This window comes from Sciurus vulgaris, assembly GCF_902686455.1.
Source record: "Sciurus vulgaris genome assembly, chromosome: 6".
Taxonomy (NCBI): Eukaryota; Metazoa; Chordata; class Mammalia; order Rodentia; family Sciuridae; genus Sciurus; species Sciurus vulgaris.
The window spans coordinates 117,690,816-117,713,397 of record NC_136466.1 but is presented as its reverse complement, the minus strand read 5'-3'; the positions used below and the strand labels follow the sequence as shown (position 1 = coordinate 117,713,397).

At 33.5% G+C, this 22,582-nt stretch overlaps 1 protein-coding gene and 1 pseudogene across 10 annotated transcripts in view; one reads left to right on the top strand and one right to left on the bottom strand.

Moving 5' to 3' along the window:
* LOC306664130 (high mobility group protein B1-like) overlaps nucleotides 1-22,582 on the bottom strand; it is a 642,241-nt pseudogene that overhangs the window by 385,641 nt on the left and 234,018 nt on the right. The window lies entirely within an intron of this gene.
* ERBIN (erbb2 interacting protein) overlaps nucleotides 1-22,582 on the top strand; it is a 135,143-nt gene that overhangs the window by 44,722 nt on the left and 67,839 nt on the right. For 8 of the 9 annotated variants that reach the window (XM_079144832.1, XM_079144835.1, XM_079144839.1 and 5 more), the window contains 3 exons: nucleotides 2,577-2,623; nucleotides 8,449-8,646; nucleotides 14,671-14,788. In XM_079144832.1, the coding sequence (XP_079000958.1) occupies nucleotides 8,458-8,646; nucleotides 14,671-14,788 (307 nt within the window). In that variant the 5' untranslated portion in view covers nucleotides 2,577-2,623; nucleotides 8,449-8,457. Of the gene's footprint in view, nucleotides 1-2,575; nucleotides 2,624-8,448; nucleotides 8,647-14,670; nucleotides 14,789-22,582 lie in introns of those variants that run through there. The other variant, XM_079144831.1, reaches the window with a different exon arrangement.

The following is a 22,582-nucleotide window of genomic DNA, read 5'->3' as shown; positions in this document are numbered from 1 at the left end:
ACTTACTGAAACCCTGTCTCAAATAAAATTAAAAAGGGTTGGGGATATAACTCAGTGATGTAGTGCTTATCTAGTATGTGTGAGGTCCTGGGTTTAATTCCTAGTACCACCACTGGGGGAAAAATCAGTGAGTTCTCTCTGCCACATTATTCCCCATGTGCCTACAAATCCACTGTTGTATCTTTTGATTCATATACTGCTTTGGCAACTGGTCTTTTTTCCAGGTCCTTTGTAGCAAAACTACCTGAGATATATGTTTGTTGTATCCAGTCCTCCCTCCCCTCTTTCCTTCCTTCATTCCCTTGCTTCTTGTGGTGGTGCTAGGGATTGAACCCAGGGCCTCCTGCATGCTGAACAGGACCTCCTCTTCTGAGGTAGTTCCTCAGTTTCTGCTCTTCTTTGAATGCCCTCCAAAGTTTTACTTGTCCAGTAGAAATGGTCTTGTGAAAATGATCAGTGCTCTTCACGTTAATACACAGCAGCAATTCTAAGTCTGTATTAACAGAATTTGTTAATTCCTTCCTCAAAACAGTTTTTTCTTTTGACTTTACGATATCACCTATTTTTTGGGGTGGGAGTTCTCTTGCCTCTCGACCACTACTCTTCAGTATTTTTTGCTGGTCTTACCGCTTTTTTTCTGACCCCTAATTTCATAATGTCTTAGGGCTCATTCATTGGGTCTTTTTTCTGTCTACCCTCATATTCCTGATGATTTAAATCCAATTTTATTGCTTTAAATAGAATCTATAAGCAGATGATTTTCAAATTAATATCCTCAGCTTGGATCTTTCCTTACATTTTTGCGTACCCTATTTAGCTGCCTACTTAGGATTCACTAAGGTATTTTTCAGCCATTTCAAACTAAAGTTTCTGACAAAAACATCTCATAACTCTTACTTCCAAACTTTTCCTACTATCTTATTCCATTTTAGTTTATTTGCAGCTCCATTCTACCAAGCTATCACATCATCTGTGAGTATATTGAGTGACAAAAGATTTAGTAACCATCTTTGCTTCTTATATGCAAAAGATAATTTCATGCGGTGTGTAGTATATAGAGCAGTTGTGGAGGTTAAATAATGTAGTAGTCCTAAATCAATTAGTACATAGATTAATAGGTTGATATATTCAGGGTGACTATACAACTCTGAAACATATTCATGGATATCACTGAACTTTCAAGAAACAGATTGTTCATATTTATATGTATATCTATTTACATATATATTTACATATGTGTATGTTTGTGCATGTGTATACGTTTTATTAAGACCCTTTGGAGTTTAAGCTGTCTCTCTTTGAAATGTGTTGGTTTCAGAAACAGAGTATGACAGTGCTTTAAGCAAATAACAAATCCAGAAGTAGGCAGTAGTAAGCATTGGTTTAGCTACTCAACAATGTAGTAGAGATTGCTGGCTAGTTTTGTCTTTCTACTTTGTCAGCCTTATTTATTGGCAGGTTTTTAATCTGCATGCTTGTTAACAGATCTAGACATCATGTTCCAGATTCAAGGCTAGAAAAATGGAGGACTGGTGGTTTCAGACACATTTGTTCCCATGTGTTAAGAAAGTAGATGTCTTCCTAGAACTTCTACCTCCAAAGCAGACTTCTGAGTATTGTATAAGTCTTTGAGCTGTGCTCTTAACTGTGTTACCTATCCCCTCTTCCTCCCTCCTGACCTGGAAAGCTCAAAAGTGGGTATTTACCCCTACCCATTATTACTCTAAGTAATCAAACTTCTTAAAAGGGAAAATAAATCTGATAAGCAATATATAGTGCCTGCCACACAGAACCTCCTCAAACTACTTAATTTAAATATAGTTGATGGTTAGAGTTTATTTACATGGGAAATTTTATTATCTCTCATTAAGTTCAAATAAATGGCATTTTAATAATGGGTGAAAGGATATTTTTAAAAAAATATATTTTTTAGTTATAGGTGGACATAGTACCTTTATTTTATTTTTATGTGGTGCTGAGTAAGGATGGAACCCAGTGCCTCATGCATGCTAGGCCAGCGCTTTATCACTGAGTCATAACCCTAGCCCTGAGGGTATATGCTTTTTGAAGGCTTTTAGTAGTTATAAGTGTGTAAAAAAAAATCCATTTGTTAAGAAGCTATTTATTTATTTGTTTTTATAGTTCTGGGAATGAACCCAGGGCTTCATACATGCCGGGCATAGCCATTTATTTAGAAGTTGGCAAATTGAAGCAGGTGTGGCCAATTTTTTTTTCTAATTTTTTTTTTTTTTTTTTAGTTGTAGATGGACACAATACCTTTTATTTATTTATTTTTATGTGGTGCTGAGGATCGAACCCAGTGCTCCACATGTGCTAGGCAAGTGCTCTACTACTGAGCCACAATCCCAGGCTCCCCGCCCCCCTTTTTTTAAAGGTATTATTTTGGTTTGGTTATTTGGTCCTATTTTCAGTTTATAATGGTCAGTTTTTAGAATATCAGTTTTTCTTTGGATGTTAATTAGGAATTAGAGAAGTTCCTTATAGAGATTCATTTTTATTGTTTTGATTCTTTTTTCCTTTATTGTTAATTTTTATTCTCTTTTGCTTTCTGTAGAATGTTGGTTCAATTAAGAAACATCAGGGAGACAAATTCAACCCAGTGGTAAGTAGCTTTAGTTTCTTTTGTTAGAAGTTTTCGGCATATTATGTCCTCTAGTTTGGTTCTTTTTCCTCCATATTAATTAGAAGATTCTTAGCCTCTACAATGTTATTTCTGATTTATAAAATAGTTCTTCTCTTCTTAAAAGTCAAATTAACAGTTGCCGTGTTGATCAGTTGCTGTTCAGGCTTGACTATCTCTCTGTGGATTACTTCCTTGTATTGTTGTGTAAGAGGTAATACAGTGTATTATTGTGTAAGGAATAACAAAGTGGATTATTTTATAAGGTTGGATCTCTGGGAATTTTTACCCATTCACTTTTGTTTTTTTATATTGTACTTTCCCCTCTGTCAAGGATTAAGGTTTTTCTACCTTTTAAAAAAATGGTTCTTTTTAGATACACGTGACAGTAGAGTACCTTTCTCTTTTTTAATCTGTTTTTATACCGTACCATTTCCATCTGCAGGTGTGTATAGAATTGGGGTCCGTTTTTCTATTGGCTCTAGGCCTACTGAATTTAATCTGTGGTCTAAAAGTATGGTGGTACATGTTTATAGTCCCGGCTATTGAGGGGATTGAGACAGGAAAATCACATAAGTGTAACAGTTCAAGGCCAGCCTGGATCAGCGTAGTGAGACCTGTCTCAAACAAAGTAAAACTGAATTTAATTTGGGGTCTAAAGTGTTCACCTCCTAACTTCTATCCACAGAGAATTTTCTTTTGAGTTGTAATAGCTATGCAGCTTCTTAGAGCCAAGTGTCTATCTAATCTTCCCTTTCTGAATTCATTGTCCTTTGTAAGTTCTACAACTTCTGTCTACCTGTTTGCAACATGATTTGCTCTCAGATAAATCCTGGAGGTTTTTCATTATCGTTATAATTGCTTTAACCTGAAAATTCCCTTATACCTCAAGTGTCTGACGTCACACTCTTTTAAATCACATATATTTGATAATAAAAATGTCCTTTATTATTAGAAATTATGTTCTGAAATTCAGGATTTTCTAGGCCATATTTTCCAAGTTTTTGGATACTGTCAAATCATAACCAGGCACAGTGGAGCACACCTGTAATCCCAGTGGCTTGGGAGACAGAGGCAGGAAGGTTTCAAGTTTAAAGCCAGCCTCAGTAATTTAGCGAGGCCCTAAGCAACTCAGCAAGACCCACTTAATAAAATATAAAAAAAGGGGCTAGGGATATGACTCAGTGGTTAAGTGCCTCAGAGTTCAATCCCCAGTACCAATAAATAAATAAATAGATAGATAGATAGATAGATAAAATAAATAAATAAATACAAACTATATAAGTACGTACATGCAGTAGTTATGATGTGCCAGAATCATAGTTTGAGACATTAAAATAGCTCTGTGCAATAGAACTTTCTGTGGTAATGGACATATTGTGTATTTGTTTGGTCTACTCTGGTAAGCCACCAGCCACATGTAGCTGTTGAGCATTTAAAATGTAGCTAGTGTAAATGAGAAATTTTATTTGATTAACTGTAATATTAAGCTTAAATAGTTACATGTGTGACTACCATACTGGGCAGTGCAGATAGAATTCTTCCTGTTGTTCTAAATGTCCTCCTAACTCAATATTAGTGATATTCTTAAAATGTATAGAATGATAAATTTTATACCCATTTTCAGAATTTTAAAGATGAACTATTTATTCCTATTGGTAAAACATGCTTTTGTACAACATGGATTGTTAGTAAGTGTGCAGTAAGCTTTTCTGGATATTTGTTTTCTGACAAGAGTTTAAGTGGAAACTTTTTTTCACCCACTGTGGTTCTGGAGATGGAATTGAGGGCCTTGCATGTGGTAGGCAAGTGTTCACTACTATATTCCCAACCCTAGATAGAAACATCTAATGGTTGGCATCATAGTTTTTTGTTTTTCTTGTTTTTCATAAATCCTGAAGTATGTAGCAAATACCCATTAATATTTGAATTGTTTTGAGGACTTGAGTTCAGTAAGTCCTCAGTGGAAAAATGGAGATGATAATGTGTCATAGAAAGTTGTAGTGAGGATGAAATGAGTATATGCATATAGTTTATCTAAAGATTTTAGCACAGTGCTGGGCATTTGGTGATTGAGTAAAGTCAGATTTTAAAGAAGATTGCAAGGGAAATATTTATCCTACCTGTTGTCAAACACTCGCGTATGATACATAATTTGAAGAAGAGTTTGTGCCATGCCATACAGAGCCGTATTGAAGCCTGAGGCATAAGGGCAAATCAGTAATACTGGTCTTGTTTTTATTTAGACATTTCACGTTTTGATCGTAAATGGATTATTTTAAAATTGTATTAAGGTATTTATTTTGATTACTGAGTCTTTTGACACCACCTTACATTTTCTGCCTGAGGCCTTACTGACTTTAACTTAGGTTTGACCCTGGTTAGGAGTAATTTGATACTGAGTAGGGGAAGAATTTATCATTTGTGTACAAAGAGTTGATAACAGTGATTATCATTCATTTTTATTTATTAGAGTAGGTCTTTCTTTGTTCATATAATCTTAGCCTAGTTGGAATAACCTATGCGCATACATTATATACTTTGTGAAACTGGCCTTGAGAATTTCCACTAATTCAAGATCAGCTTTTTCTCTCAGTTAATTTGAAGTATGTACTTTATTTAAGCAAATTTGTGCTCCAGTGTGCAACCTTAAGTGTATTTCAGACCTGTAAACTCCATAGAAAGACTTTAAGGCTAATATTTGATTGAAACAACATATTCTTGTGGTATATGGGAATTTTCATATGGGAGAATCATAGGGAAGTTAAGTGGTGACTGATCCCTGATAGCTGGTTAGGAAAACTGAAAATGTTTTTACATTTCTGCTTCCTACTCTGAACTGCACATAATCAAGCTAAGAAACACAGAATTCTTTTTTTATTTTCTTATTTTATTTCGTTATTTGTTCTTTATATATGTATGTCTATATATATATAAACTGTGTTTTGACATCTTATATATACATATACATATAACTTATTCTAATTAGGATGAAACAATTCTTTTTTTTAAATTTTAATTTATTTTAATTGTAAACAAATGGGATACATGTTTCTGTTTGTACATGGAGTAACAGCATACTATTTGCGTAATCATACATTTACATAGGGTAATGATGTTTGATTCATTCTTTTAATTTTTACATCCCTCCACCCCTCCCACCCCTCTTTTCCCTCTATATAGTCCCTTCTTTCTCCATTCTTGCCCCCCTCCCACCCCCCATTATGTGTCATCATCCGCTTATCAGTGAGATCATTCGTCCTTTGGTTTTTTGAGATTGGCTTATCTCACTTAGCATGATATTCTCCAATTTCATCCATTTGCCTGCAAATGCCATAATTTTATTATTCTTTATAGCTGAGTAATATTCCATTGTATATATATACCACAGTTTCCTTATCCATTCATCAATTGAAGGACATCTAGGTTGGTTCCACAGTCTGGCTATTGTGAATTGAGCAGCTATGAACATTGATGTGGCTGTATCTCTGTAGTATGCTGATTTTAAGTCCTTTGGGTATAGGCTGAGGAGTGGGATAGCTGAGTCAAATAGTGGTTCCATTCCAAGTTCTCTAAGGAATCTCCACACTACTTTCCAGAGTGGCTGCACTAATTTGCAACCCCACCAGCAATGTATGAGTGTACCTTTTTCCCCACATCCTCGCCAACACCTGTTGTTGCTTGTATTCTTGATAATTGCCATTCTAATTGGGGTGAGGTAGAATCTTAGGGTAGTTTTGATTTGCGTTTCTCTTTAAAGATGGTGAGCATTTTTTCATATGTTTGTTGATTGCTTGTAGATCTTCTTTTGTGAAGCATCTGTTCGTATCCTTAGCCCATTTGTTGATTGGGTTATTTGTATTCTTGGTGTAGAGTTTTTTGAGTTTTTTATATATTCTGGAAATTAGTGCTCTATCTGAAGTATGAGTGGCAAAGATATTTTCCCCCTCTGTAGGCTCTCTCTTCGCATAGCTGATAGTTTCCTTTGCCGAGAGAAAGCTATTTAGTTTGAATCTATCCTAGTTATTGATTCTTGCTTTTATTTCTTGTGCTATGGGAGTCCTGTTAAGCAACTCTGATCCTAAGCCAATAAGTTGAAGATTTGGACCTACTTTTTCTTCTATAAGATGCAGGGTCTCTGGTCTGATTTCAAGGTCCTTGATCCATTGTGAGTTGATTTTTGTGCAGGGTGAGAGATAGGGGTTTAGTTTCATTCTGTTGCATATGGATTTCCAGTTTTCCCAGCACCATTTGCTGAAGAGGCTATCTTTTCTCCATTGCATATTTTTGGCACCTTTGTCTAGTATGAGAAAATTGTATTTATTTGGGTGTCCTCTATTATGTACCACTGATCTTCCTGTCTATTTTGGTGCCAATACCATGCCATTTTTGTTACTATTGCTTTGTAGTATAGTTGAAGTTCTGGTATTGCGATATCCCTGTTTCATTTGTTTCATTCTTCCTGCTAAGGATTGCTTTAGCTATTCTGGGTTTCTTATTCTTCCAGATGAATTTCATGATTGCTTGCTCTATTTCTGTAAGGTACATCATTGGGATTTTAATTGGAATTGCATTGAATCTGTATAGCACTTTTGGTAGAATGGCCATTTTGACAATATTAATTCTGCCTATGCAAGAACATGGGAGATCTTTCCATCTTCTAAGGTCTTCCTCAATTTCTTTCTTCAATGTTTTGAAGTTTTCATTGTAGAGATCTTTTACCTCTTTGGTTAGATTGATTCCCAAGTATTTTATTTTTTTTGAGGCTATTGCAAATGGAGTTGTTTTCCTCATTTCCCTTTCAGCTGTTTCGTCGCTTGCGTATAAAAATGCTTTAGATTTATGCATGTTGATTTTATAGCCTGCTATTTTGCTGAATTCATTGATGAGGTCTAGAAGTTTTCTGGAGGAGTTTTTTGGATTCTCTAAATACAGAATCATGTCATCAGCAAATAGTGACAGCTTAAGTTCCTCTTTTCCTATTCGTATCCCTTTAATTTCTTTAGTCTGCCTAATTGCTCTGGCTAGAGTTTCGAGGACAATGTTGAATAGAAGTGGTGAAAGAAGACATCCCTGTCTTGTTCCTGTTTTTAAAGGGAATGGTTTCAGTTTTTCTCCATTAAGAATGATGTTGGCCATGGGCTTAGCATAAATAGTCTTTGCAATGTTCAGGTATGTTCCTACTATCCCTATTTTTTCTAGTGTTTTGAGCATGAAGGGGTGTTGTATTTTGTCGAATGCTTTTTCTGTGTCAATTGATATAACCATATGATACTTATCCTTAAGTCTTGACATGATGGATTATGTTTATTGATTTATGGATGTTAAACCATCCTTGCATTCCAGGGATGAACCCCACTTGATCATGGTGCATGATTTTCTTAATCATGTTTTTGGATACGGTTTGCCAATATTTTGTTAAGGACCTTTGCATCTATATTCATCAAGGATATTGGTCTAAAATTTTCTTTCCTGGATGTGAAACAGAATTCTTAAAGTCAGTAATTAAAGAAAAATCTTTGTTGTATTAGATTGTTTCTTTTAAAGAACTAAGAAGCACTCATAAAGTAGTTTTTGTAGAAACATATAAATTGTTGCTGTATGGATTGTTGGATGAAGTATTGAAGTACTTTTGTCTAATTTGAAATCCAATAGATATAAATTTGTATACTAAAGCAATGTTAAATAGGCTCCATTGGTATGTAGTAGGGGGATTGTTATCTATGACAAGAATTGTAATATGTGAATTAGAAAACTTGTTAGTTATGTATGTTTTAATCAAATTTATTTCTATTTGAATATTACAGTATCTAAAAATGACTACAAAACGAAGTTTGTTTGTGCGGTTGGTACCATGTCGCTGTTTACGAGGGGAAGAAGAGACTGTCACTACTTTGGATTATTCTCATTGCAGTTTGGAACAAGTTCCCAAAGAGATTTTTACTTTTGAAAAAACTTTGGAGGAGCTCTATTTAGATGCTAATCAGATTGAAGAGCTTCCAAAGGTATGATAATACAATCTTTCAAGAATTATCTGTGAAGATTGCTTTGCCTTACAAATTCGATATTCCTTATGTTGCCATAATTCTGCCTATATATGTATTTCCATTTTATAATTTGCCCTAAATCATGCAACGCAATTATATTTTTTCAAAATAGATTTTTTTAACAATGTAACTTTAAAAATTTTTTTTAGATGTTGATAGACCTTTATTTTATTCACTTATTTGTTTGTGATGCTGAGAATCAAACCTAGTGCCTCACACATGTTAGGCAAGCGCTCTACCACTGAGCCACAACCCAAGCCCCTCGAAATAGATTTTTAAACTTCAGATTAATTGCTTGAATACTTGTGCAGATAACAAAAATTTGCATTGAACTATTCTTGGAATCCATCTTTTTGACTCCCTTTAATATGCTCAAGAGGCCCAGTTTGCTCAGCTGGAGATACTGGAAAATCTATAGGGAGTACACTGGGCGCTTTGAAAACCAGGAAATGCTTAATGTCAAGATGGCAGATTAGAGGAAGGCTACATTTCCAGTTGCTCTTTGGCTCAGGATATAAAGAGCTGGACTACTTCTGGAACACTACAAGTTCACAACATAGATAGATACTTGACTGCTGAACTAAACTCAGTCAAAAGACAGTGTATCTTGCTCCACACACAAGTTAACAACACTCAGCCTTCAACTATATTTAAAGAATAGAAGAGGTAAAAACCTAAACTAATAACCAGACCCAAAGTAGGAACAAATGGGGTAGACCCTCAGCTCCTACTCACAGACATCTGCTTCCACAGCAAAAGCAGTTAACATGAAGATTGTAAATATCACACCTGTGAGGAGTCTCAGTCTAGATCACTCTAGAACACTTTGGTAAGAGAAGGCCTTATCCTCAGAAGGTTAACACATAAGAGTGGAAGAGAAATCCATCTCATAAGATGCATAAAATCCAACACAGGAGTATAAGAAATAGGAAAAAAACAAGGTAAACTGACATCTCCTAAAGTTCATAATTTATCAGCAACTTAACCCAAAGATAATGAAATGAATGAAATATCAGATAAGTTCAAAAGAATGATAAAAATGATCAATGAATTTAAAGAAAACAAAAAAAACAATGAATTAAGGAAGTCAGTATAAGATATGAGAAATTCAATAAAGAGATGGAGATATTAAAAAAGAAACAAAAATCTTGGAAGTGAAAGACCCAACAAATCAAATAAAATGTTCAGTTGAAAGTTTGTAATAGAGTAGACCTTGCCAAAGACCAAATCTCAGAGTTCAAAGACAGAGTGGCCATTCTTAATCATTTAGATAGTATTAAAGGAAAGAAAATAAGTAACCATGATCAGAATATACAGAAACTCTGGGACAACATTTAAAAGACCAAATTTATGAATCATTGAAATTGAGGATGATTTTGAGATGCAGGCTAATAGAGTGGATAATCTTTCACGGTGTCAGAAAATTTTCTAAGCCTTGCGAATGAGGTGGACATACAGATGCAGAAGGCATTCAGAACCCCAAATAGGCAAGATCAAAAAAGAACCTCTCCATGACACATTATAATTAACATACAGAATGAGGATAAAATTTTAAAAGCCTAAGAGAAAAATATCAGTTTACATTTAGAGGCAAGTCATTTGGAATTACTTCTGTTTTTTCAGCACAAACTCTAAAAGCCAGCAGGGCTTGGAATGATGTGTTAAGCCCTGAAAGAAAATAGCTATCAATAAGATTGCTATATCCAGCAAAGCTATCCTTAGAATTGAAGAAATAACCTTCTGAGATATGCAGAAACTAACAAAAAATTCATGAGTACTAAGCTAGCACTGCAGAACTTAAAGAAATACTCCACACAAAGGAAATAAAAAATAAGCCCCAGGCTGACAAATAAGCCAATTTCCTTTGAGGGCTAGCTAAGCAAATGAGAAACTGGACCAAACTAAACATTAGAAATAAATCAAAATGGCAGAAATTAATTAAAATCTCTGTAATAACATTGAATGTAAATGGTCTGAACTCTCCAATTAAAAGATATAGGCTAGCAGAATGAATTAAAAAACAAGACCCAACTATATGTTGTTTGCGAAAGAATTGACTTACAGGCAAAGACAGCCACAGGCTGAAGGGGAAACAGTGGAAATTGACTCACTATGTGAATGGAGATGGGAAGTAAGCAGGAGTAGTAGTTTCTCTGATACCTGATAAAGTAATGTTAATGCCAAAATCAATCAGGAGAGACAAAGAAGGTTATGTTATAGTCTACCAAGAAAATATAATGGTAGTAAATATCTGTGCCTCAAATGTTGGTGCACCTAATTACATTAAAAAAAAAAAATACTACTTGAATTAAAGCCTCAGGTAGACCCAAGTATGATTTCAACTGGGTGATTTTAACACATCTCTTTCACCAATAGATAGGTCATCTGGACATAAACTGAATAAAGACTCTTTGGAACTGAAAAATATAAACCAAATGGACTTGACAGGTATCTATAGAATATTTCATCCCACAACAGCCAAATACACTTTCTTCTCAGCAGTTCATGGAACCTTTTACTAAAAAGACCACATTTTAGGCCACGAAACAACTTTTTGAATCTTATTGGATCATAATGGGATAAAATTAGAAGTCAAAACCAAAAAAACCTGCAGAAACTTTATAAACACATGGAGATTGAACAGTACACTTTAGAATGATGAAGGGGTGATGGAAGAAATTGGGAGAAAATAAAAAATTCTTAGTCAAATGAGAATGGTGATACAACATATCAGAACCTCTGAGACACTATGAAGACAGTTCTAAGAAGAAAGTTTCTGATGTCTATGTAAGAAAATCAGAAATATCCTTCCAGAACGACCTAATGATATATCTCTCAAGACCTTGAAAAAGAAGAACAATCAATTCTAAAACCAGTAGAAATCAATGAAATTGAAAATAAAAAAATACAAAGGATCAATAAAACAGTTGATTCTTTGAAAAGAAATGATTGATAAGCCCTTAGTTAAACTAACCAAAATAAAGAAAAAACCAAAATGAAAAAATCAGAGATGAAAAAGAAGAAATCATCATAGATATCACCAAAATCCACAGGATCATTAAGGACTATTTTGAAAACTTATATACTATAAATTGGAAAACCTAAACTAGAAGAAATGGATATATTCCTAGATACTTATGACCTGCCAAAATTGAGTCAAGAAAGACTTAGAAAACTTAAATGAACCAATAACTGGAAGTCAGATGGAAGTAGTAATAAAAAGCCTTTTACCTAAGAAAAGCCCAGGAGCAGATGAATGCTCAGCTGAGTTATTTCACACCTTTAAAGAACTAATGCCAGTGTTTGTCAAATTATTCCATGAAATAGAAAGAATTTGGCTTCCAAATTCATTGTGTGAAGCCAGTATCACAGTCATGCCAAAACCAGATAAGGACATATCAAGGAAAAAAAACTACAAACTAACACACCTGATGCACTTAAATGCAAAAATCCTTAATAAAATATTAGCAAGTCATATTCAGCAACATTTTAAGAAGATTGTACATTCTGACCAAGTTGGTTTTATCCAGGGAATGCAAGGATGGTTTAATATGCAAATGTATTTCATCTCATAAATAGAATTAAGGACAAAAATCAATTTGTCATCTCAGTAGATACAGAGAAAGCCTTCAACAGATTTCAACACCCATTCATGATAAAAACACTGAAGAAATTAGAGATAGTTGAAACCTATCTCACCATCATAAAGGGTATATATGAAAAACCCAAAGCCAAAATTGTAGTGAATGGGGGAAAACTAAAGCATTCCCTTTAAAATCTGGAACAAGACAAGGATGTCTACTCTCATCACTCTTATTTAAAATAGTACTAGAAATTCTAGGTAGAACAATTAATCAAGAGAAGGAAATAAAAGTTATAGAAAAGGAAGAAGTAAAAAATTATCACTGTTTGCAGATGATGTGCTCCTAATACTTACAAGATTCACTGAAAGACTGCTTCACCAAAAAGCTCCATCAAAAGACTGCTAGAGGTAATAAATTCAGCAAATTAAAAAATCAACATATAAAAATCAATAACTTGCTTAAATATAAAAAATGAATCTGTTGAGAAAGAAATCAGGAAAACAGTCCCATTCATGATAGCCTCAAAAAACAAACAAACAAAACTACCTAGTAATAAATCTAACCAAGGAAACAGAAGACCTCTCCAAGAAAAACCATGTAACATTGAAGAAAGAAACTGAAGAAGATGCAAGAAGTTGGAAAGACCTCCCGTGTTCATGGATAGGCAGAATGAATATGATTCAATAGAGTAGACTGGGAGAAGCAAAAGGAAAATACTGGGGAATGATATTGGGCAAATTTATGTTATCATGTATATGTATGAATATGTATCAACAAATAACACCATTATGTGTAACTATAATGCACCAATATAAAGTTTTGAGAATATAAAATATTTGTATTTACTTCTAGCATATTATAACTGCTAAGGTAGATAATGAGACTGTACAACTTGTAGACCCTATAGATTTAACTAGACAAAGAACTGAAATTAATGCTGCCTTTTTCTAGTTTTCATAAAACATTGATATGCATTTGGGGATAATTGTCATTTTAGTTCCTGCTTCCTGAGTTTATTGTTAAAGCAGCTTTTTAGAGATAGTATTCTGTTTCTTTATTTGAAGTTTGTTTGGAAAGGTTTTGGAGGACTTATTTTGAAATCTAGCAGTAAGTGGAAGGAGAAATTTATTGTCATGAAACACTATTAAATTATCACCTTGTTTGTTCGCTAGACTTTTTTAATGTATTTTTTTCTTTTGCTATTCTGTGCTCAGGCTCCTTGTTTTATTAAAAACAACAACATAGCTTTTTTAAAATCTTTAGCTATCCAAATAACAGTGTTTTTTGAAACTGTGGACCAGAGGCTCATTGGTGGCTTATAAAAGAGTTTAGTACACATGGCCAGCATTGTGAAAAATGAACTATATAATTTAGACTGTGACAATTAGAGAATAAAATGGTAGGACACTTGAAGAATTTTCAGATGAAGAAGAAATACTTTTTTTTAGTGTAAGTATGTTCTGTGCAATGGGATGTACTAAAAATTATTCATTGATTATTTAAAATACAAATTTATTTGGGCATCCTGTAGTAATCTGGCATCCCTAAATATAATATATTAGAAATAAAGTATGTTGCATATAGCACTTGTTTCTTGAAGTATTTGCATTAGATTTTGGTATGTGTACAAACCTACTGAATGTAAGTGTGCAAAAGCCTTTCTTTCCTGGTGAGTAGTAGTAATAACATTTAGAAACTGTTTGGTATCCCAGGTAATTTTAAAGAGAAATCTAAAGGTTGTGGGTAAAATATTAAGGATTTTCGGTTGTGTGTTTAAGAATTAGAATCCTAAGTTGTAGAATTGTGCCTAGTAATTTAGTATTCTTCCTTTTATGTTGTTTTTCAGCAAGTGTGAAGACCAAGATGAGTCAAGCTTCCCTAATCACTAGCTGTAGGGTGTCAATCTGGGTGTTGTGTTGAAAAGAAAGGGGCTTGCTGTAGTACTTCCCTGATTCCTTTATCTATCTGGTTGCTAATAATATTATATTTTTTGAATAATATATTAAATACAGCTTTCATTTTGGAATAAGCCTACTTGAAAGACAAGCTATATATATTATTAAATGTAACAACCCCCTCTACCCCCTTTTTTTTTGACTCTTTCAGTAGAGTATATAACCTTACTCTAAAGTATGTTTAACTTTTCACTTAGGGTAGAAATATGAGGATGTAAATCAATCATTTTTTTTTTTTAAGATGTGAATCATTCTAAGTGGTACAGATGTAGTCCAGAATAGCTTAAACAGAACAATGAAAGATCTTTTCTGATAATAGTATGGGTATTACTCACTCCACTTAAATGTAATTAATAATAATATTTATTTGTAAAAGGTAATATATAAAATATTTAAGGAAATTTAAAAGATAATCAAAATCATTTTCTCTCTTTTTTCACTAGCAACTTTTTAACTGTCAGTCTCTACACAAACTGAGTTTGCCAGACAATGATTTAACAACGTTACCAGCATCCATTGCAAATCTTATTAATCTCAGGGAACTAGATGTCAGCAAAAATGGTAAGGTCTTTTTCCCCTAAATTTTTGTACTTGGGAATATCTTTTATGAAGATTTCTGTTGTTTTCACAAATAAAATATAAAAATTCTTTTTCCATTGTAAGGATTTTACAACCTGTTCTATATCAATCAGTAAAATTTAATGTTATAGTCTTGGCTTGGACTTTGTTTTATAAGTATAAAAACTATGATAAAGCAAGAGGAAAATGTGTGTAAGTTATTTTTAAGTTGTTAACTGTAGTAATCATGTTCTGTAATAGACCTCTTCAACTTGTTTTTCCCGTCTAATTTAAAGTTTGTGCCTTTTTATCTATATATCCTAATACTCCACAGCCGGCACCCCACCTCCAGTCCCTGATAACTACCATATTACTCTCTACCTCTGTAAGTTTGTCTTTTTAAGATTACATATGAAAATGAGATCATGTAGTTTTGTTTTCTTAACTTATTAATGAAATGTCCTTTAGGTTTATCCATGTTGTCACAAATAACAGGATTTCCTTCTTTTTCAAGTTTGAATAGTACTTCATTGTGTATATATGCCACATTTTCTTTCTTCACTTTTCTGTCATTGGACACTTAGGTCAATTCTGTATCTTAGGTATAGAACACAAGATGTTCTGCAGATGTTTCTCTCTCTCCACTCCTCCATACATATAATGCAAGAGCTACTATAATGGGCTGCGCCCTGCCCTCCAACCCTCAAATACTTCTTGGACATGCTAATTTAATTTTCTTCGGATATACATCCAGTACTACCATAGTTAGTACTGGGTATATATTTTTAAAAATTCATTTTGAGGAGACTCTGTGCTGTTTTCTGTAATGGCTATATTAAATTATGTTCCCACCAACAGTATGTAGGGGTTCCCATTTTTCTGAATCCTCATCAACACTTTTGTGTTTTCTTTCCATTAATGGAGATTGAGCAAGGGCTAGGTGAGTGCTCTACCACTGAGCTATACTTCTAGCCCTCTGTTCTCTTTTTGATAATAGGCATCCTAACATGTGTAACATGTGACATGTATATGTCACTGGGGATTTAATTTGCATTTTTTGATAATTAATAATGTTGAACATTTTTTCATTTTCCTGTTGGCCAATTGTGTGTCTTCTTTTAAGAAATACCTATTTAGGTCCTTCACCATTTTAAAATCAAGTTGTTTGCTTGCCATTGATTTGTTTGAATTCTTTACATATTTTGGATATTAACCCCTTATTTAAGAAAAAAAAAAAAAAATGTCCAGAACATTGCCAAACTCCAGAGCACATGAAGCTTTCCCCTTATGTTGTCTTTTCATAATTCTGTAGTTAGAGGTTTTATATTTAAGCCACTAATCTGTTTTGAATTGAGTTTTACATATTTTGTAAAATAAGGGCCTAATTTCTTTCTTCTACATGGGGATGTCCACTTCTCCCAACACTTTGGAAGAGAATGGCCTTTCCCCATTGTGTGTTTTGGCACCTTTGTAAAAACCGAGTTGACCATAAAGTCATGAATTTATTTCTGAATTCTGTTTTGTTCTGTTGGTCTGTGTCTGTTCTTGTGTTAGTACTACATTGCTTTAATTACTGCAGTTTTGTGGTGTATTTTTTAGTTAGGGAGTGTGATTTTTGAAGCCTTGTTCTTTTTATTCAACATTGCATTAGCTACTCGGTCTTTTGTGAAAAATGTTATTAGAATTTTAATTAGAGATTGCATTGAATCGTAGAACAGTTTGGATAGTGTGGACTTTCTTGATTCAAGGTCAAGAATGTTGATTCTTCCAATCTATGAACATGGGGTGTCTTCTACATTTGTTTGTTCTTCCTTAATTTCTTTCATTGTGTTTTATAGTTTTATTAGTGTATTTGTGATTTCAGTGTATGGGTCTTTCATCTCTTTGATGAAATTTATTCCTAAGGGTTTTTATGTTTTGTTTTGTTTTGTTTTGTTTTATGGTACCTGTGTTAGTTTAATTTTACTGTGACCAAAAAAAGAGGAGACAAGCTTATTGAGGGCTCACAGTTTCAGGGGTTCAGTCTGTGGTTGGCCAGCTTCATTACTTTGGACTCTAGGTGAGGCAGAACATCATGGCATAAGGGCATGGTGGAGTAAAGATGCTTACAAAAGCTGGGGAGGCGGGGGAGAGGGAGTGTGTGAGCATGCGCAAAGCGTATGAACACACATTCTTGTGAGCAAAAGACTGTACTAGGAGCCAGGGAAAGTATATAATCCCCAGCAGCACACTGTGGTGACCTACATCCTCTAGCTGTCCCCCCCCCCCCCCAGTTATCACTCAGTAGTTTGTTCAGACTATTAATTTATAAAATGAATTAATCCAATGAGGAGGTTACAGTTGTCATAATTGAATCATTTCTTCTCCCAGCATTCCTGCATTGCTTAACACATGACCTTTTCAGGGGACATTAAAGATCCAAATTGTAACAGTAGCTATTATAAGTGGATTGTTAACAATTTTTTTCCTTTGGATAGATTATTGTTAATATGTAGAATTACCAAAGATTTTTGTGTCCTGCAACTTTACTGGATTTGTTAGTTCTAACAGTTTTATTGTGGAGTCGTTAGGTTTTTCTATGTATAAGATCATGTATGTCATCTTCAAAAAAGGACAGTTAAACTTTTCCCATTTCAATTTAGATGATTTTTATTTTCTTCTCTTGCCTAATTGCCCCGAGTGGAACTTTTAGTGTAGTCGTGTATTGCTTGATCACAGGGTTGTGTGCTAAGAAATATGTCATTAGGTGATTTTGTCATTGTGTGAACATCATAGAGCATACTTAACACAGACTTAAATAATACAGGTCAATGACTTGATGTGGTCTCTTGATGTGATTAAGAGATGTAGTAAACATGAGACGTCTTGAGGCTACTGCCTGAATATCAATACAAGACTTTATTTTTTAATAATTAGGAAGGAGTGCTTGTAATCTTACAGAATCACTGTTGTGTTTGCAGTCCATTGTTGTCCAACATTTTGAGGCGCATGACTATAATATGTTGAATAGAAATGGCAACAGTGTGCAGCCTTACCTTCTTGCTTATCTTAAAAGAAAAGCTTTCAGCTTTCACGATTGAATATATGTTAACTGTGAGTTTAACCTATATGGCCTTTATTTTGTTGACATAATATTCTTTCTGTACCTAATTCATTGAGAGTTTTTATCATGAAAGGATGTTGAATTTTATCAATTGTTTATTTCTGCATCTATTGAAAAATTTTTTCCTTCATTCTGTTAAGGTACTATATATCACATTTATAGATTTGCAAATGTTGAAATTACTACTAAGAGCAAACAGTCTTGTTTCATTTGATAATACATTGACAAATATATGGAAAATAGAAGTTAGCTTTTGAAAAATTTAAAAAACGAACATGTATTTCTTTTATAATTAAAAATGAAAGAATCATATACAGATAGATTTTAAATGCTACTGACTTTCAGTAAACACTAAATGCTAAGATATTCAAATAATTCAAACATTTGGTGAAAATCTTTATAAACAAGTTCCATCAGGTTAGTACAGTAGTACAGCAAATATGTAGTAATCTGAAAATAATCCTTCCTGTATCATTTCTAATGAATTTCAGGACTTATTTACAAGTCATTTTAGTACTGATTAAAATAATCATAGTCATTCTAGTTTTACAATTAACGGTTAACTTTGGCAAATCTGTCTATACACACACACACACACACACACACACACACACACAGTAAAAAAAAAAGTATTACATGCATTCATTTGCTAAATCCTAGTTCATAAGAAGCAATTAAATTGTATGTTTTATAGAAAAATGATCTTATCAGCACATCTATTTTAAGAAATAAATCCATTTTGAGGGTTTATGATTAATCATAGGTTTAGGTGAAGTTTATAGTGGTTCTTACCCAACAGGTTTTCAGTTCTCAGTAGCCAATAGATTTTAGCTTTAAAGATAATATTTTATTTCAGCTTTTGTTATTTTTTTAAATTTTTTGCAGTACTGGGGATCGAACTCAGGGCCTTGTGCTTGCGAGGCAAGCACTCTACCAGCTGAGCCATCTCCCCAGCCCTAGCTTTTGTTATTGAGTCATCTGAGGCTAGAATTTTTCTGTTGAATATGGAAAATTTGTGTTTTTAATTTATAACTTTATTTATATTTGATTCATTCATAGTGATGTACTTGTCTTTTTTACTCTATTTTAAAAAATTATATTAAAGTAAAATACCTTTATAAAAATTGGAAAAATGCCCACGAGTTTATCAATTGTTTGCATTGTGCCACAGTTGCTTTATTTCTCTTTTTTTGGTGTGTATTTTTAAAATGTGTTCAAGAAAAAGATACACGTTGTTGCTTCTGTAAAATTTCTTTTTTACTAAATCTATTGAAATTGGAGGTACCACAGACTTCATCCATAGATGTATGCATCTCCCAAGAACAAGGAAATCCTTTCACATAGTCAGTATCATTTTCACTCTCCAGAAATTTGGTATCATGTTTTTCTTGTTGCCCTTTTTAGCTCTTTTGCCTCATTTTTCTCCCTTTCAAGTTAGAGATCACATGTAGCATTTAGTTGTTGCATCCTTTTGGTCTTTAAAATCCGGAAAATTTGTCCATCTTTTTCATGACATCGCCGCTTTTTAAGAACTCAGGCCAGTTGGGGTGTGTGTGTGTGTGTGTGTGTGTGTGTGTGTGTGTGTGTGTGTGTGTGTGTGTAAAATATTTCCCGCTCATAATTTTATTTAGGTTAAATAAATGTTGCTGTTTGAAACTTCATATGGGTAGTGTGAACACCCACAAGTATTAAAATCATGTCTCTGCATATGTTAGTAGATAATTCAAGCTGAAGCATTAGATAATTTAAGAATTATCATGACTTTAGAAGCCATCAAGTCTACTCTTCTATCACAAGGGGTTATTTTTTAATCTTTTCCATGTTTTCAAATAGAGATGTTAAAGTATAGGAAAAGAGACTCAAGATAATCAGGATATTAAATTGTATGCATCTGGAAGTGTACATACCTAGTACACTTTGTTACCACTCTTAATAATATGGAAATATTTCTTGGCTCAATAATAAAAATGCTTGTACATATACTAACTAAAAACTCAGTAATTCCAGGTTTATTATACTAAACAAGAATAGTGGAATTATGGCTAAACCCTGGCCTTGCAGCACCATAAATTAATATCCTAGACTTCCATACAACTTTGTAAGGAATTCCATGTTTTTCAGTTATGATGACTTTTATTAGGTCGCAGTGTATCTCTTTTAACTTCCTAGTTTCAGCATTCCTTGCTGCTAGTACTGAAAGCTTACTTTAAATGATTCGTTCAGCCCATTAATGTTTTTGAGTAGTTTGAAATACTTTTTATATGACCAAAAGACTCAGAATAAATACTTAGGTATTGTGCCTAAAGAATGACATTAGTGTTTGCCGCCAATAAAATCTTGTAATTTGTTTTGACTAAAAATTAAATGGATTTATTCTTTTTATATGATTGCTTATAATACCTTGCCTTTTCTTGTTCTTTGTAATTTTTCTTCTTTTCATCTTTGATGCCTAAATAAAACTGCACTTCATTGTTAGTGAACAGAGATAGTTGAAGAGAGACAACAATTAACTCATTTGGGGGCTGGGCTGTAGCTTATTGGTAGAGTGCTTGCTTTGTGCATGTGAGGCACTGGGTTCAATCCTTAGCACCACATAAAAATAAGTAAAGATATTGGGTTCATCTATGACTAAAATATATTTTTTTTAAAAAAGAACTCATTTTACTTTTAGAGAACTAATTTAATCAACCTGTAATATTTAACCCTAGCATGTATGCCTTTGTAAGCATACTTTACTGAAAACAAGAATATAGTATGTATTTTAGGTTAATATGATGGGGTGTAAGAAATCTGAATTTTTTAGTTGGATTTTTGTTTTTTTCCAGTACTGGGAGTTGAACCAGGGTCTACCTTACAGTTGGCAAGCCCTCTACTACTGATATGCATTTCTAGCCCTTTTTATTTTATTTTGAGATAGGGTCTTCTTGCTAATTTGCTGAGCCTGGCCCAGAACTTGCAATCCTCCTGCCTCAGCCTGTGGAGTGTATAGGATTACAGGTGTGTGCCTGGCTGTTAGTTGGAATTTTCTGTTAGATAATAAATTGCTTAAATGAAAGGTTAATTATGTTAAGTGAACATAGTGTTCTTCATAGTTTGAAGTTATTAAAATTTTTTAGTATTCACATGACTGCTGTTGCTGTGGATGGATGAGAGTAAGAAAATTAAGATACCATCCATTTTTTTCTCTATTATAACATTTGATCATATTAAATATTGAATTAGATATATAACCTTATATCTAATTTCTGGTGTTTTCTGCTTTTAGGTGTTTATATCAGTTTTAGTCTGTAATATTCAAATATATCTTAATATATCAGGTACAGTTTTGAGATTCATTAGCTATTATGCCCTTTTTGGAAGGATCCAGAAAACATTGTGGCATACTTTGTTAATAATATTTTCAGCAAACTATGTATTTTAAAACATTTCCATTTGAATTTAAGCATTTAGATTGCCATGGTTTCTGATCTTTTATATAGTTCTTCCTGGGTTTTTCAATTGGACAGGTAGTATGGTTTAATGATTAAAACACTTAGGAATAAAAAAAATATGTGCTCTGTTTTTTGCTTCTGTTTATTGTTCCTATTTTAATATCAGGAAATTAATCTAAGTCTCTATTACTCCATCTGTAATATTGTCACAATTGCCAGGTTGTTAGAAAAATTTTATTTTGTTGGGTCCAAATGACCTATGTTATAGAGAAGGCTAATAGGTATGATGATTAAAACATTCTGCCAAAGTCATCGATAAGAGAAAGTTGGTGGTGAAAGGAGATAAAAGTTAAGACTATGTAGTTGTTAATTCTCGTGAACACACTGAATAAAAAGACAGGAATTGTAAGATCAAGAAACCAGATCTCTCTCTCTCTCTTTTTGACCTTTAACTATTTTTTAAATCATTACAGTAAGCTTATATCCACTTGTCTTCCTACATGTATTGACATACACTCTAAGTAGGAAGTAGTACATTTTCTCCTTAACGGTAGTAGCACACATTTTCCTAGCCAACCTAAACAACATGCTAATGGATTGAGATGTAATGCAAACCCTCACTATTCTCTTCATAGTAACTTGAACTTAGAATGAGAAAGTCAGGTTTTGCTGACAAATTTCACTTGCTTACTTTATTTCTGGCTCTTTAATTCAGTGCAGTGTTTATCATTTTTTAAGTACATACATGCCTACAAACATCTACCCCGGGGTTGAAGAGACCTGTTAAATACATTTTTGTGTTCTTATTGCAGATCTCTTTCTGGTGTAGGAATTCTGGAGAGGGTAACCAAGGCCTTTCTTTTTAATTGAGTCTAAAAGCCCAGAAAGAGTGAATTGTAAGTTTGTAGGTAAAGCAGAAGGCAATTCTTTGAACCTGAGGAAATCTAATAATTGGAAACAGGGGCATGAATGTGGAAAGAAAAGCCCAAAGAATGAGCCCTGGTTGTACCCCAACATTAAGAGATCTGAAGAACAGGAGAAAGGTACAAAAGACAATGAGAAAAAAATACTACTGTGGGAGAAAGAAAATGTTTTCCTTTCTGTATTTTAATTTTTCATAAAGGGGACCTGGTCATCATATTTATAGTTCTTAGCATAGTGTCTGATACTTTGTGTGCCTTTGATACATAGTTGCTGAGTAATAGAGGAAAGTATACTGAAAGTATCTTTCAGTTTGAGGTACCTAAACAAAATCTAATGGGC